Source organism: Schistocerca gregaria, chromosome 6 (assembly GCF_023897955.1).
Source record: "Schistocerca gregaria isolate iqSchGreg1 chromosome 6, iqSchGreg1.2, whole genome shotgun sequence".
NCBI lineage: Eukaryota > Metazoa > Arthropoda > Insecta > Orthoptera > Acrididae > Schistocerca > Schistocerca gregaria.
This window is the reverse complement of record NC_064925.1, coordinates 386,634,223-386,648,933: the sequence shown is the minus strand read 5'-3', so window position 1 is coordinate 386,648,933 and position 14,711 is coordinate 386,634,223. Positions and strand designations below refer to the sequence as shown.

At 44.8% G+C, this 14,711-nt stretch overlaps 1 protein-coding gene across 1 annotated transcript; it reads right to left on the bottom strand.

Moving 5' to 3' along the window:
* Positions 1 to 342: 342 nt before the first annotated feature.
* Positions 343 to 12,896, bottom strand: LOC126278534 (prostaglandin reductase 1-like). The gene is made up of 3 exons (XM_049978709.1): positions 12,618 to 12,896; positions 8,737 to 9,096; positions 343 to 1,697 (listed from the first exon to the last, which is right to left on the bottom strand). Exons 1-3 carry the CDS (start codon positions 12,816 to 12,818, stop codon positions 1,245 to 1,247), a joined length of 1,014 nt encoding a protein of 337 aa, XP_049834666.1. The 5' UTR covers positions 12,819 to 12,896; the 3' UTR covers positions 343 to 1,244.
* Positions 12,897 to 14,711: the final 1,815 nt, after the last annotated feature.

The window sequence follows — 14,711 nt, the reverse complement described above, 5'->3', positions numbered from 1 at the left end:
TAATTACACAAACTACAAGAAATAATCAGAAGATTCCAGTGAGGTATTCTCGGCTAAGGGTCAACATATGAAACGTTCCCTTAGAAAAATTGTACATGGCTGTGCGTAAAATGACAAACAATATTTTTAGCGCAACGCAATCTGACATTCAAAAATCCCTACAAAAGAATGGCCCTGACTAACATTAACCTATACGTTTCACAAATCACTTACCTCACAAAAATCTTGGTTACTCGAACTACTGCAATACAGCAAGCGACACTACTGCCAGCTAAATCAAAGATTCAAGCTACTAAAGGCACTAACTACTGATAGACATAGTTAGCAAATGAAAGATTTTGATACAGAACAAACAATGTATTTACCTTAATAGTATTCAAAAGTCGTAATATATATAGCAGTTAATGACATTCAGTCTTAAAAATTTCAAAACTCCGCCATTTCTCTCCCCACATCCACCACTGCTGGCGGCTCACCTCCAGCTGCGCAACGCTACGCGCTGTTCACATCCATCTTCCCAACATTACAATGGCGAGTATTACAACAATGCAAACTAGCCATAGACTGCACACAGCATAGCCAGTGATTTTCATACAGAGCGCTACGTGGTGTTGCCAATAAGAAAACCTAAACAGCCTACTTACAAAGTACTCAGACAATATTAGTGGGTCTGAGTTGGTAACACACTCTTCCTGCTTGCACTGGCAACGTGAAATTTGTAATGCAGACACTGCTAAAAGCTAGAAACATTTGTTGTTGCCTGCGTAAGTGGCTTTAATTCAAAGTTCAGTGATACAATTGGTGTAAGTATATGTGTTATATATTGTATGTGTTGTAAGTAGCTATGAACAGCACTACTGAAAACAATTACTGATAATGACTAGGTGATGTCCTTTCGCATTCAATCGTTTCTTTGTATTTTATTACAGATTCTAAATTTGATCAAAACACGTGACAGTCCTTTCGAAACATTTTCAGTTGTGTCGAGTAAAACTCTTAAGGCGCCTCTGTGTAGGCTTATCAACTCAATTCAAACAAAAAAGCGTAGAAAAAGTTCAACATTATAATTATTTTAATGAAATAACAAACGCCGATGTTCCGAAAGTAAAATTTTGAAGTCAGTTTCCAGCGAAATATGTGAACCCAGTTGTGCACAGCAGATTTCATATTTCCTGTGTGAAATGTTAAAAGAAATTGTCTTTGCCTCTGTTTGTGGACACGCACGTCTGCTACGCCCGCATTGTTCACAGTTTGACAACAGCTTTCCCGAAGTTCTCACCTCGCAGCATACCAATGAAGGCTTTAGGAGTGTTTTGAAAGCCTTTGGTCACGGTCTCCCTGTACTTGAGTTTACCCTCCTTGACCCATTTCGTCAGCTGGCTGATGCCCTCTTCCCAGCGGTCGTGATACCGTGCAACCGCGCAACCCTCCAGTCGGAGCTGTTGCGCAAGAAATGAGAACGGCAGGTTGACCAACTTCTGGTGCTCGAGTTCGTTGTACTGAGAGATGGCGCCGATCACGACGATACGGCCGCGATACCGCATGTTGCTCATGACTGCGGTGCTTATGTCGCCTCCCACGTTGTCGAAGTACACGTCGACACCGTCTGGGGCAGCCTGCTTTAGGGCGGTGGACACGTCTGTCTTCTTGTAGTTAAAAGCGTGATGGAAGCCCAGGTCCTCCTTCAGCCATTTCACCTAAAAAACAAGAGATATTCGTTATGGGTGTACAAGACGCTGGCTCGACTTATTTTCCTAGTTAGTCCGGAACCGATCTGCTGCTACGGTCGTAGGTTCGAATCCTGCCTCGGGCATGGATGTGTGTGAGGTCCTTAGGTTAGTTAGGATTAAGTAGTTTTATGTCTAGGGGCCTGATGACCTCAGATGTTAAGTCCCATAGTGATTAGTGCCACCTGAACCATATTTTAGGCTAGTTATGTACAAAGCACAGTCTTATACTATAAAACAAAAAGAATTAATTCTGTCTATTTTGTGAAAAGAAACTGGACACCAGGAAGAGTTCCATGACGCAGTACCTTATTCGCTGTTCCACTGCGCCACAACGTAATCATAATACACTGAGGCGACAAAAAAAAAATGACATAGCGGTATGCACATATGCAGAAGGCTATATAGCGCATACAAAGGTATAAAAGGGCAGTGCATTGGCAGAGCTGTCATTTGTACTCAGGTGATACACGTGAAGATGTTTCCGACTTGATGATGGCCGCACAACGGGAGTTAGCAGAATGTGAAAGCGGAATGGTAGTTACAGCTAGACGCAAGGGACATCGCATTTCGTAAATCTTTAGAAAATTCAATATTCTGAGATCCGCATCTTCAAGAGTGTGCCTAGAATACCAAATTTCAGGTATTACCTTTCACCTAGACCAACGGAGTTCCGAAGACCTTCACTTAACAACACAGACCAATCGTGATTGCGTATAGTTGTCAGTGCTAACAGACAAGCAACACTGCTTGATATAACCACAAAAATCAGTGTGTCAGGAGTGTGCTGAGAATACCAGATTTCGGGCTCTATCTCTCACTGCGGACATCAAAGTGGTCGACGGCCTTTGCTTAACGACCGAGAACAGTGCCACTTGCATACAGTTGTCAGTGCTAACAGACAAAAAAATACTGCATGAAATAATGGCAAAAATCAAAGTTGAACGTACGATGAACGTGTCCTTAAGGACTTTGGTAGTAATTGTCTACGGCAGCAGATGACCAACGCTAGTGTCTTTGCTAACAGCACGAATTCGTCTGCTGCGCCTCTCTTGGGCTCATGACCATGTTGGTTACACCTTATTGTTGTTGCGATCTTCAGTCCTGAGACTGGTTTGATGCAGCTCTCCATGCTACTCTATCCTGTGCAAGCTTCTTCATCTTCCAGTAACTACTGGAACCTACAACCTTCTGAATCTGCTTAGTGTATTCATCTCTTGGTTCCCCATTACGATTTTCACGCTCCACGCTGCCCTCTAGTACTAAATTTGTGTTCCCTTGACGCCTCAGAACATGTCCAACGAACCGATCCCTTCTTCTAGTCAAGTTGTGCCACAAACTCCTCTTCTCCCCAATTCTATTCAATACCTCCTCATTAGTTATGTGATCTACCCACCTAATCTTCAGCATTCTTCCGTAGCACCACATTTCGAAAGCTTCTATTCTCTTCTTGTCCAAACTATTTATCGACCATGCATCACTTCCATACATGGATGCACTCCATATAAATACTTTCAAAAACGACTTCCTGACACTTAAATCCATATTCGATGTTAACAAATTTCTCTTCCTCAGAAACGCTTTCCTTTCCATTGCCTGTCTACATTTTATATCCTCTCTACTTCGACGATCATCAGTTATTTTGCTCCACAAATAGCAAAACTCCGTTACTACTTTATGTGTCTCATTTCCTAATCTAATTCCCTCAACATCACCAGACTTAATTCGACTACATTCCATTATCCTCGTTTTGCTTTTGTTTATGTTCATCTTATATCCTCCTTTCAATACACTGTCCATTCCGTTCAACTGCTCTTGCAAGTCCTTTGCTGTCTCTGACAGAATTACAATGTCATCGGCGAACCTCAAAGTTTTTATTTCTTCTCCATGGATTTTAATACCTACTCCGAATTTTTCTGTTGTTTCCTTTACTGCTTGCTCAATATGCAGATTGAATAACATCGGGGAGAGGCTACAATCCTGTCTCACTCCCTTCCCAACCACTGCTTCCCTTTTGTGTACCTCTACTCTTATAACTGTCATCTGGTTTCTGTACAAATTGTAAATAGCCATTCGCTCCCTGTATTTTACCCCTGCTTTGTCAAAAGCTTTGTCTAAGTCTACTAATGCTAGAAACGTAGGTTTGCCTTTCCTTAATCTAGTTTCTAAGATAAGTTGTGGGGTCAGTATTGCCTCACGTGTTCCAGTATTTCTACGGAATCCAAACTGATCTTCCCCGAGGTCCGCATCTACCAGTTTTTCCATTCGTCTGTAAAGAATTCGCGTTAGTATTTTGCAGACGTGACGTATTAAACTGATAGTTCGGTAATTTCCACATCTGTCAACACCTGCTTTCTTTGGGACTGGTGTTATTATATTCTTCTTGAAGTCTGAGGGTATTTCTCCTGCCTCATTCATCTTGCTCACCAGATGGTAGAGTTTTGTCAGGATTGGCTCTCCCAAGGCTGTCAGTGGTTCTAATATAATGTTGTCTACTCGTGGGGCCTTGTTTCGACTCAGGTCTTTCAGTGCTCTGTCAAACTCTTCACGCAGTATCATATCTCCCATTTAATCGTATTTAAGATCCTTTTCCACTTACATAATATTTTCCTCAAGTACGTCGCCCTTGTATAGACCATCTATATACTCCTTCCAACTTTCTGCTTTCTCTTCTTTGGTTAGAACTGGGTTTCTATCTGAGCTCTTGATATTCATACAAGTGGCTCTCTTTTCTCCAAAAGTATCTTTAATTTTCCTGTAGGCAGTATCTATCTAGGGTTAGACCCTAGACAACTGGAAAACTGAGGCCTGGCTAGATGAGGTCCGATTTCAGTTGGCAAGAGCTGATGACAGGGTTCCAGTCTGGTGGAAATTCCACGAAGCCATGGACCCATGACGTCAAAAAATGCACTGTCAAAACTGATGATTGCTGCATAATTGTATGGTCTGCGTTTACATGATATGAACTAGCCCAACTGAAATATTATTGACTGGAAATTGTTACGTTCGCCTACTTGGAGATCAGTTGCAGTCATTTATGGGCTTCACGTTCCCAATGATGAAATTTTTAGGGATAGCAATGATCCATGTCACCGGGACACAACTGTTCGCGATTGGTTTGAAGAATATTCTGGATAGTTCAAGTGAATGATTTGGTCAGCTGGCCAGGTTGACCGAGCAGTTACAGGCGCTACAGTTTGGAACAGCGCGACCATGCCTCGGGCATGGATGTGTGTGATGTCGTTAGGTTAGTTAGGTTTAAGTGGTTCTAAGTTCTAGGGGACTGATGACCTCAGACGTTAAGTCCCATAGTGCTCAGAGCCATTTTTTGATTTGGTCACACTGCTCACCGACACGAATATCTTCGAACATTCATGGATGTTAATCAAGAGGTCAGTTGGTGCAAAAAGCTCCTGAACAGGCAACACTTTCGCAATTATGGACGGCTATGGAGGCAACAAGGCTCAATATTTCTGCAGGTGATTTCCCAACTACTTGTTGAGTCCATGTAACGGCGTTTTGCTTCACTATGTCGAAAGAAAGGACATGCGACATAATATTCGGAGCTATTCCATGAGATGTGTCACCTCAGTGTATGGTAAGGACTTGGAACGATGTGCAGAGGCAACATTAAGTCCACAACCAGACGTAGCTTCAGAGCAGGTAGAGAGTTCTGTGGAAATAGAAGATAATTTATAACACGCGTTGCATTATCAACCGTACTGAAAGCAATGCAGACACCATTGAGAAAAATACTGCAAAATGTTTAGTATACTTGCAACTGTCTACAGCTGTATGTACGTGTACCAGATGATGACTAACCCTGAGATTGTGAATTAATTAAAAAGTGTTCAGACAGATGAAGGAAAAGCACCCAGCCAATTTGAAGTTTTTCCTTTGGCTGGCACACAAGCTGTCAGCGAGTAAGCTTCGAAGCAGAATACAGTAGGCAACGTTTGTCAGAGACGGAGAAATTGCTCCCAACATCAGAAGTGTTTAAGTAAATTTAAAACGTTGTCCAATATGTATGTTAGGATAGAGCTCAGACAGAGTGGACTAATACAGACTTAAGTCTCTCCACTCGTTTTCAGAGGGATGACTGCTGAAGTTCCCATCAACCATCCACATTTATATTTTCCATGTTTTCGTAAATGCTTAAGGAAAATGCCGCAACAATTACTATATAATGCCACGGCTGTCTTCCTTCCTCAACCCGATCATGTCACCCATTTTTAAAGACGTCATTTTCGACAAGATATTATGTTTTTAAATCATCTTTCCTTCCTTCCAGTGATGATGCTCACAAGTGTAAGTTACTGTATTACATATCAGCAATGAGACTTTTATATCGACAGGGCATGAAAGTACCATCCCGGTGGTTAATGATATAATACATGCCAGTGACTATAAATGGAGGTGTGTGTAACTAACGTTATATGGGTTTACTTTGATGAGTGGTTACTACTCTAGTATGTCTAATAAAACGTCCATGAATTTGCTAAAGCAAATGAAAATCTGTATCGAAGTACTGAAACTGGGCCGATAACCTCACAATTTTACATATATGGCCACCAAAAGATTTCAAGATATAAAGCACTGAGGATTGCATGCCAGGCACAAGAAAGACAAACACTCCTGGAAATGGAAAAAAGAACACATTGACACCGGTGTGTCAGACCCACCATACTTGCTCCGGACACTGCGAGAGGGCTGTACAAGCAATGATCACACGCACGCCACAGCGGACACACCAGGAACCGCGGTGTCGGCCGTCGAATGGCGCTAGCTGCGCAGCATTTGTGCACCGCCGCCGTCAGTCTCAGCCAGTTTGCCGTGGCATACGGAGCTCCATCGCAGTCTTTAACACTGGTAGCATGCCGCGACAGCGTGGACGTGAACCGTATGTGCAGTTGACGGACTTTGAGCGAGGGCGTATAGTGGGCATGCGGGAGGTCGGGTGGACGTACCGCCGAACTGCTCAACACGTGGGGCGTGAGGTCTCCACAGTATATCGATGTTGTCGCCAGTGGTCGGCGGAAGGTGCACGTGCCCGTCGACCTGGGACCGGACCGCAGCGACGCACTATTGCACGCCAAGACCGTAGGATCCTACGCAGTGCCGTAGGGGACCGCACCGCCACTTCCCAGCAAATTAGGGACACTGTTGCTCCTGGGGTATCGGCGAGGACCATTCGCAACCGTCTCCATGAAGCTGGGCTACGGTCCCGCACACCGTTAGGCCGTCTTCCGCTCACGTCCCAACATCGTGCAGCCCGCCTCCAGTGGTGTCGCGACAGGCGTGAATGGACGGACGAATGGAGACGTGTCGTCTTCAGCGATGAGAGTCGCTTCTGCCTTGGTGCCAATGATGGTCGTATGCGTGTTTGGCGCCGTGTAGGCGAGCGCCACAATCAGGACTGCATACGACCGAGGCACTCAGGGCCAACACCCGGCATCATGGTGTGGGGAGCGATCTCCTACACTGGCAGTACACCTCTGGTGATCGTCGAGGGGACACTGAATAGTGCACGGTACATCCAAACCGTCATCGAACCTATCGTTCTACCATTACTAGACCGGCAAGGGAACTTGCTGTTCCAACAGGACAATGCACGTCCGCATGTATCCCGTGCCACCCAACGTGCTCTAGAAGGTGTAAGTCAACTACCCTGGCCAGCAAGATCTCCGGATCTGTCCCCCATTGAGCATGTTTGGGACTGGATGAAGTGTCGTCTCACGCGGTCTGCACGTCCAGCACGAACGCTGGTCCAACTGAGGCGCCAGGTGGAAATGGCATGGCAAGCCGTTCCACAGGACTACAGCCAGCATCTCTACGATCGTCTCCATGGGAGAATAGCAGCCTGCATTGATGCGAAAGGTGGAAATACACTGTACTAGTGCCGACATTGTGCATGCTCTGTTGCCTGTGTCTATGTGCCTGTGGTTCTGTCAGTGTGATCATGTGATGTATCTGACCCCAGGAATGTGTCAATAAAGTTTCCCCTTCCTGGGACAATGAATTCACGGTGTTCTTATTTCAATTTCCAGGAGTGTATTTCTTGACAAAGTGGGTAGTGGTACATGGCCAGCCTTTTGCTGGCAGGAAGTGACTGTGGGGCTGTAGAAAGAAACACACGAAAAATTTACTTGAGAGCTTGAAGGCGATAGTGTCCAGTTGATACAGTCATACTTACGTCTTAATTTAGTAGTAGTTCAGTGAGTGATAGGTGGGCCACTCGTTCCTTCCAGAATCAGAAAGCGCAGTACTCATTATGGGGAACATATTCAGATACGACGCCGCCAACAATGATGGTCACAAACTGAGGGCCAAAGAATGCGAAGGCTACACCAGCACCACCCCTAGTACATTCGGTATCAATACTCCCACAGGACCTTACGGTTATTTCGTATAAAATTCTGCTGCATACAGGTTGTTATGTGTGATAATTGTCAGGGGAAACATGGCCAATACAAGTACTGATTGTCTAATGTGGGGGGGGGGGGGGGGGTGGAAGAGGGAGGGTTTAAATGGTGCTTTGAAGCTACCTACCAAATTTTTCTTTTGTCTGCTTTTCTGCTTGCTCAATATACAGATTGAATACCATCGGGGAGAGTCTACAACCCTGTATCACTCCCTTCCCAACCGCTGCTTCCCTTTCATTTCCCTCGACTCTTGTAACTGCTATCTGGTTTCCGTACAAACTTTAAATAGCTTTCGCTCCCTGTATTTTACCCCTGCCACCTTTAGAATTTGAAAGAGATTATTCGAGAATGGGGGTAATCTCTCGAAAACCACCTCGAGGCTGGTAGGCTCATTGGACCTCGTCGGTAATCCAATTGGTATATTCCCTTTTTTGCCAGCTCGCCTCCCTGTGCCTCCAAAGCGCCACTTTAACTCGCTTGGCTACCCAGACAGTTGCGAACGCTACCTCTGTTTCAGGATGGGAAATATTACCCTAGCTCCTTAACACCTGTATATACATACAATTGAAGAGCTAAGTAACACATACCTTGGCATCAGATCCGGCGAAGCCGATGACAGTACAGCCCTTGATGCGCGCTATCTGGCCCACTACGCTGCCGACAGCCCCGGCAGCGCCAGTGACTGCGACCACCTCTCCTGGCTTGGGTTTGCAGATGTCCAGCAGCGGGAAGTAGGCGCTGTTGCCTGGCATGCCTAGGGCTCCCAGGGACAGCGACAGGGGCAGGTCCCCCAGGTGTGGCACCAACCTGGGCGGTGGTACGTACAGGGGGGGCTCTGGCCTACTGGAGCCCACATCGGCCACCGTGCGGTCGCGCCATCCCCAGTACGCCACGACGTGTCGCCCCACTGGAAAGCCGGGAGCACGGCTCTCCACGATCCGCGCCACCTGTGGGTAGGCCTCTACATTACACCATCACACTGCTTCGCCAACACAAGACAGTTGCACAAGTAACAAGGTGCTTCGATCTCCCTGAAAATTCGTCAGTAAATCTCTCCATGATACTCAGCTCCTTTGCTGCATCTGGGTGTGTAATACTCTTACCATTTACAAACACTCTTGTTCTCGATAAATGAACCTGTGTCAAAATATGCCACAGTAAGGCCTACAATTCTCGATAGTTCATCACAAATAAGAGAAATCGTATCTACAGAGACTGCCTCATTGTGAAATCCCCTCCCACTTACACCACTTCCAATGTGGCAAATCCCACATAGTAGCAGTAATATACAGTTAAAACACCCCCAAATAGTCACTGCCTCCACACTTAAAAACAGCCATTCAGGAGGTCATCGATGTTCCGACGCTTCAGCGTGTCTTGCATAATTTCGCTATTCGTCTGCGCTACATCACCGCCAATGATGCCAGGCACGGCGAACATGTCATAACCTAAATTCGAATGTCTGTAGTGACGTTTCCAATAATAAAATGTGTGCACTCCATTGTTTGTAACTAATTTATGTTTTTTTTCATATAGTTAAATAACTGTCACGGTGAATGTTACAAAATCAACACAGCATACAGCAGTGCCTGATTTTGAAGCTAAGAGAAAATAAGAGAGGGAGAGAGAGAGAGAGAGGGGGAGGGAGAGAGACAAATAAGATGTTTTGTATGTGTTGTTGTTGGTATTTTTCTTGTCGTTACGTGCATTTGAGTTTTCCCAGTTCGACGATGACGGCACAGCAGGAGACATGGCATCACGAACTGTATCGACACTGCCAGCTGCAATGTTACTTGCTTCATTCATAAGTCAGATGCCCTCAACTGAAATCGGAACTACTGGTATGGCTACCACCATGCAGTTATAACAGCTGTCACAGGAACTAGGTCGTCCGAATAGAGAACACAAATGTCGGACCCAAAACTGGATGTTGTCCAAAAACAAAATATGGTTACTGATCACGAAGAAAATTCATTCGTTATCGTGCACGAAATTTTGAGCAATCTTTCTTCGTGCAAAATTAGGAAAACAGAGCATCATTTATTAATTCTATCGTTAAGTACAATGTGGTATAAACATTACGCGTTTAAAACTTCATGTCGCTATAATAAGAGCAGATGGCAAGTCTGAGCTGTTGTGGCTCTAGCCTACAGATATATCTAACCTGTAAGAGCACTTATTTTTCATCGTGTCGGCACCAAAATCTGAACCATTTAGCAGTAGTATATGATATATTCTATCCACTTTTTGAACTAAGTGGTTGCATAACGACAAGTGGCCTTAATTATGAATTATATAATCAATTGTTTATCTGCACAGAAATTATCACACACACACACACACACACACACACACACACACACACACACACACACACACGCACACACACACACACAGCAGAAAACATTAACCTGACACACATTCAGCGTGTTCACAACGGGAAAACACATTACACAACTGCCAACAAATTTCTAAATATTGGTAGGGAGTATAATGCTTCTACTAACGTACATTCTGACATTTACTGCCGCGACTGCTGGCCTATACCATGCTATGTGAAAAGCTCACATTATTATGCATTAGCTGTGAACCAAGTAACAATACATCAAATGTTTATCTAAATCTCCAACTAACTCACTTGTTGTGTAATAATTTGCTAATAAACATAGAAACTTGGGAGTGATACGACAATTTCTGATAGTGTAATCAGCTGTACATACACTGATAAGCCAAAACATTATGACCGCTGCTCAGTGCGACGCTGCATGGTGCCTGGTGGCATTGAGGACACGTTACGCGGTAACAACAGTATGTAAGTGGTGCAGGTGCGGACAAAGGATCACCCTAGTGGAGATGTGGGGTGCAAGTAGGGAAATCCATTGAGATAAACTACTCTGACAAAGGGCAGGTTGTTATTAAGCAGAGCCTGTGGACTAATACGCGAAAACGGTGAAGTTGATCGAATTTGACGTGCTACTGTCGTGAGAAGCTACGGAAAGAGATAGAAGGATTGTGAAACTAGCACTAGCAGCTAAATGCTTGGACGTCCACGACTCTTCACAGAACATGTGGTTCGGAGGCTTGTTTGCTCTGTAAAGTAATATACATGGTGATGTGTGACATCTCTTCGAAGGAGCACAACGCTGGTGCATCCACAAGTGTTTCGGGACACACCGTTCATCGCACATTGTAGAGCATGGAGCTTCACAGCAGACCACCCCCCTGTGTTCACATTTTGACCCAACGATATTGGGGTTGCGATTGGGGTGGGCATGGGACTATCGAGATTCGTCCGTCACGCGTTGGGTCTTCGGGTGAATCACAACTTTGCTACACTAGATCGATGGTCGTCTCTGCGAACGGCTTCATCGAGTTGAGCGGTTGCTCAAAACGAGCAGCGCGCCACGGATGCAGGCTGGTGAGAGCAGTATTATGCACGGGTGACATTCTACTGCTCTCACATAGGGCCTGTGGTAGTAATTGAAGGCAAACTGACGGCTGCGGACCAACTGCATAAGCCACAACCGTGCTACTGTGGTTTGCGGAGTATTATAGCGAACTGACGTTGATGTCTTGAAGACCAAGTTCGCCTGATGTAAATGCTATGGGACTCAGCTGGGTTACTATCGGGCGCCATGAATGCAAATGAGCGGCCCGTTATTTATGCGAGTTACATGACCTGTGCGTAGACATCTAGTGCCACATATCTCCACAAACCCAAAGACAAACAGTGGGATCCGCGATACGCAATACCTGTGACGTATTTGGCTCCAAAACCGACCAAACAAACGGTTAAGTGGGTGGCCATAATATTTTGGTTCATCAGTGCATAGTTGTGAAAGAAAAACGGCTCGCTTCAGATTGTGTCCAAATCAGTTCTCAATAAACCAATCTCTCACGCGTTTCTTGTTACACTCAGTCCAAACACCGATTGAAATTATTTCGAAATTCAATCGCTATGTAGCAGGTAAATAAACAAATGTCATGTGACAAGGGCCTCCAGTCGGGCAGGCCGTTCGCAGGATGCAAGTCTTTCGATTTGACGCGACTTAGGCGACTTGCGCGTCGATGAAGATGAAATGATGGTGATTCGGACAACACAACACCCAGTCCCTGAGCGGAGAAAATCTCCGACCAATCCGGGAATCGAACCTGAGCCCCTAGAACTGACATTCTGTCGCGCTGACCACTCAGCTACCAGAGGCGGACTCGTAGCAGGTGAACAACTGTTATCAGTGGCTTGGGAAGGCTAATGGCGTCAGAAAGATAAAATAACATTTAACTCATAATGGCGTGTCAAAAAATGACGTCGCTGGAGAGCGACGAGCGAAAGTTTGCATTTTCCTCACGAAACGTCGGTGACGTCACTGGAATGATGCCACTGGCGTTGCATGTGAGTGCTCACCTCGAGGCCCAGGGTAACCGTCTGGATCAGATTAGAAGCGACAGGAAGTGAGAGGTACTTTACCTGAGCGCCGTAAAACGTGTCGCCCACTTTGTGCATAGCCCTGTGAGACTTCTGGAAAGGGTCGACACTAAAGTAGACTGCCTCGGCCAAGATCTGTCCTTCCTTGACGGGCGGCAGATCCTCCTCCTCGATGCGGAAGTCCTCGGTTCGAGGCTGCCCTTCGAAGTGTCGGACGAGTACGATTTTGCGTGCCTTCACCATGGTGGCTGCTGCTGTTCTGGAGACGTGTGACCAACCTGGGCTTTTAATACGATCACCGAGGCCTTATCGAGTTGATATCGGTATATCTGCGATTTACGTCAACGTTATATTTAACCTTACCGCGCTGTTATCGGTTTATCTTTGGTTTACGCTAGAGTAATTGACCTGCGGTACGTCGGACAAAGTAGTACTGATTACGTGTGGTATAGAGGTACAGCGTCGTATGCCATCGTAACAGTAAGGTATGTTGTGCAACACTGGACCCTTCCCTAGCTGTTATCAGGATATCTGTGGTTCTCCGGTTCATTGTAGCAGAGTAGTAATGTTTACGTCCGGTGTGTTGTGAAAGACAAGTTCTTATTAAGAGCAGAAATTCAAACTCAAGCTATGCAGCTGACTAATCAGACTTTGCAGAGGAAAAACGTCATATTTACACTCCATATTTTCAAGGGGGACGAAAATTTAATAGTCATGGGTGACTGGAATTCGGTGGTAGGAAAAGGGAGAGAAGGAAACACAGTACGTGAATATGGATTGGGGGAGAGAAATGAAAGAGGAAGCCGTCTGGTAGAATTTTTCACAGACCATAAGTTAATCATAGCTAACACTTGGTTCAATAATCATTGAAGAAGGTTGTATACTTGGAAGAACCGTGGAGGTACTAAAACGTTTCATGTAGATTATATAATGGTAAGAGAGAGATTTAAGAACCAGGTTTTAAATTGTAAGACATTTTCTGGGGCAGATGTGGACTCTGACCACAATCTATTGGTTATGAACTGTAAATTAAAATTGAAGAAACTGCAAAAAGGTGGGAATTTAAGGAGATGGGACCTGGATAAACTGAAAGAACTAGAGGTTGTGCAGAATTTCAGGGAGAGCATAAGGGAATAATGGAAAGGAATGGCGGAAAGAAATACAGTAGAAGGAGAATGGGTAGGTCTGATACATGAAGTAGTGAAGGCAGCAGAGGATCAAGTAGGTAAAAAGTCGAGAGCTAGTAGAACTCCTTGGGTAACAGAAGAAATATTGAGTTTAGTTGATGAAAGAAGGAAACATAAAAATGCAGTAAATGAAACAGGAAAAGGAATACAGACGTATCAAAAATGAGTTCGACAGAAAGCCCAAAATTGCTAAGCAGGAATAGCTAGAGGACAAACGTAAGGATGTAGAGGCATGTATCACTAGGGGCAAGACAGATTCTGTCTAAAGGAAACTTAAAGAGACCTTTGGTGAAAGAGAGCCACTTGTATGAATATGAAGAGCTTAGATGGAACCCCAGTTCTAAGAAAAGAAGGGAAAGCAGAAAGGTGGAAGGAGTATATAGAGAGTCTATACAAGGGCGATGTACTTAAGGACAATATCATAGAAATGGAAGAGGATGTAGATGAAGATGAAATGGGAGACACGATATTGCTTGAAGAGTTTGTCAGAGCACTGAAAGACCTGAGTCGAAACAAGGCCCCAGGAGTAGACAACATTCCATTAAAACTATTGACAGCCTTGGGAGAGACAGTCCTGACAAAACTCTACCATCTGGCGAGCATCATGTATGAGACAGGCGAAACACCCTCATACTTCAAGAAGAATATAGTAATTCCACCCAAAAGAAAGCAGATGTTGACAGATCTAAAAATTATGTACAAACTATCAGTTTAATAAGTCACAGCTGCAAAATACTAACCCGAATTCCTAATAGACGAATGGAAGAACTGGTAGAAGCTGACCTCGCGGAAGATCGGTTTGGATTCCGTAGAAATGTTGGAACACGTGAGGCAATACTGAACTTACGACTTATCTTAGAAGAAAGATTAAGGAAAGGCAAGCCTACGTTTCTGGCATTTGTAGACTTAGAGAAAGCTTTTGACAATGTTGAGTGCAATACTCTCTTCA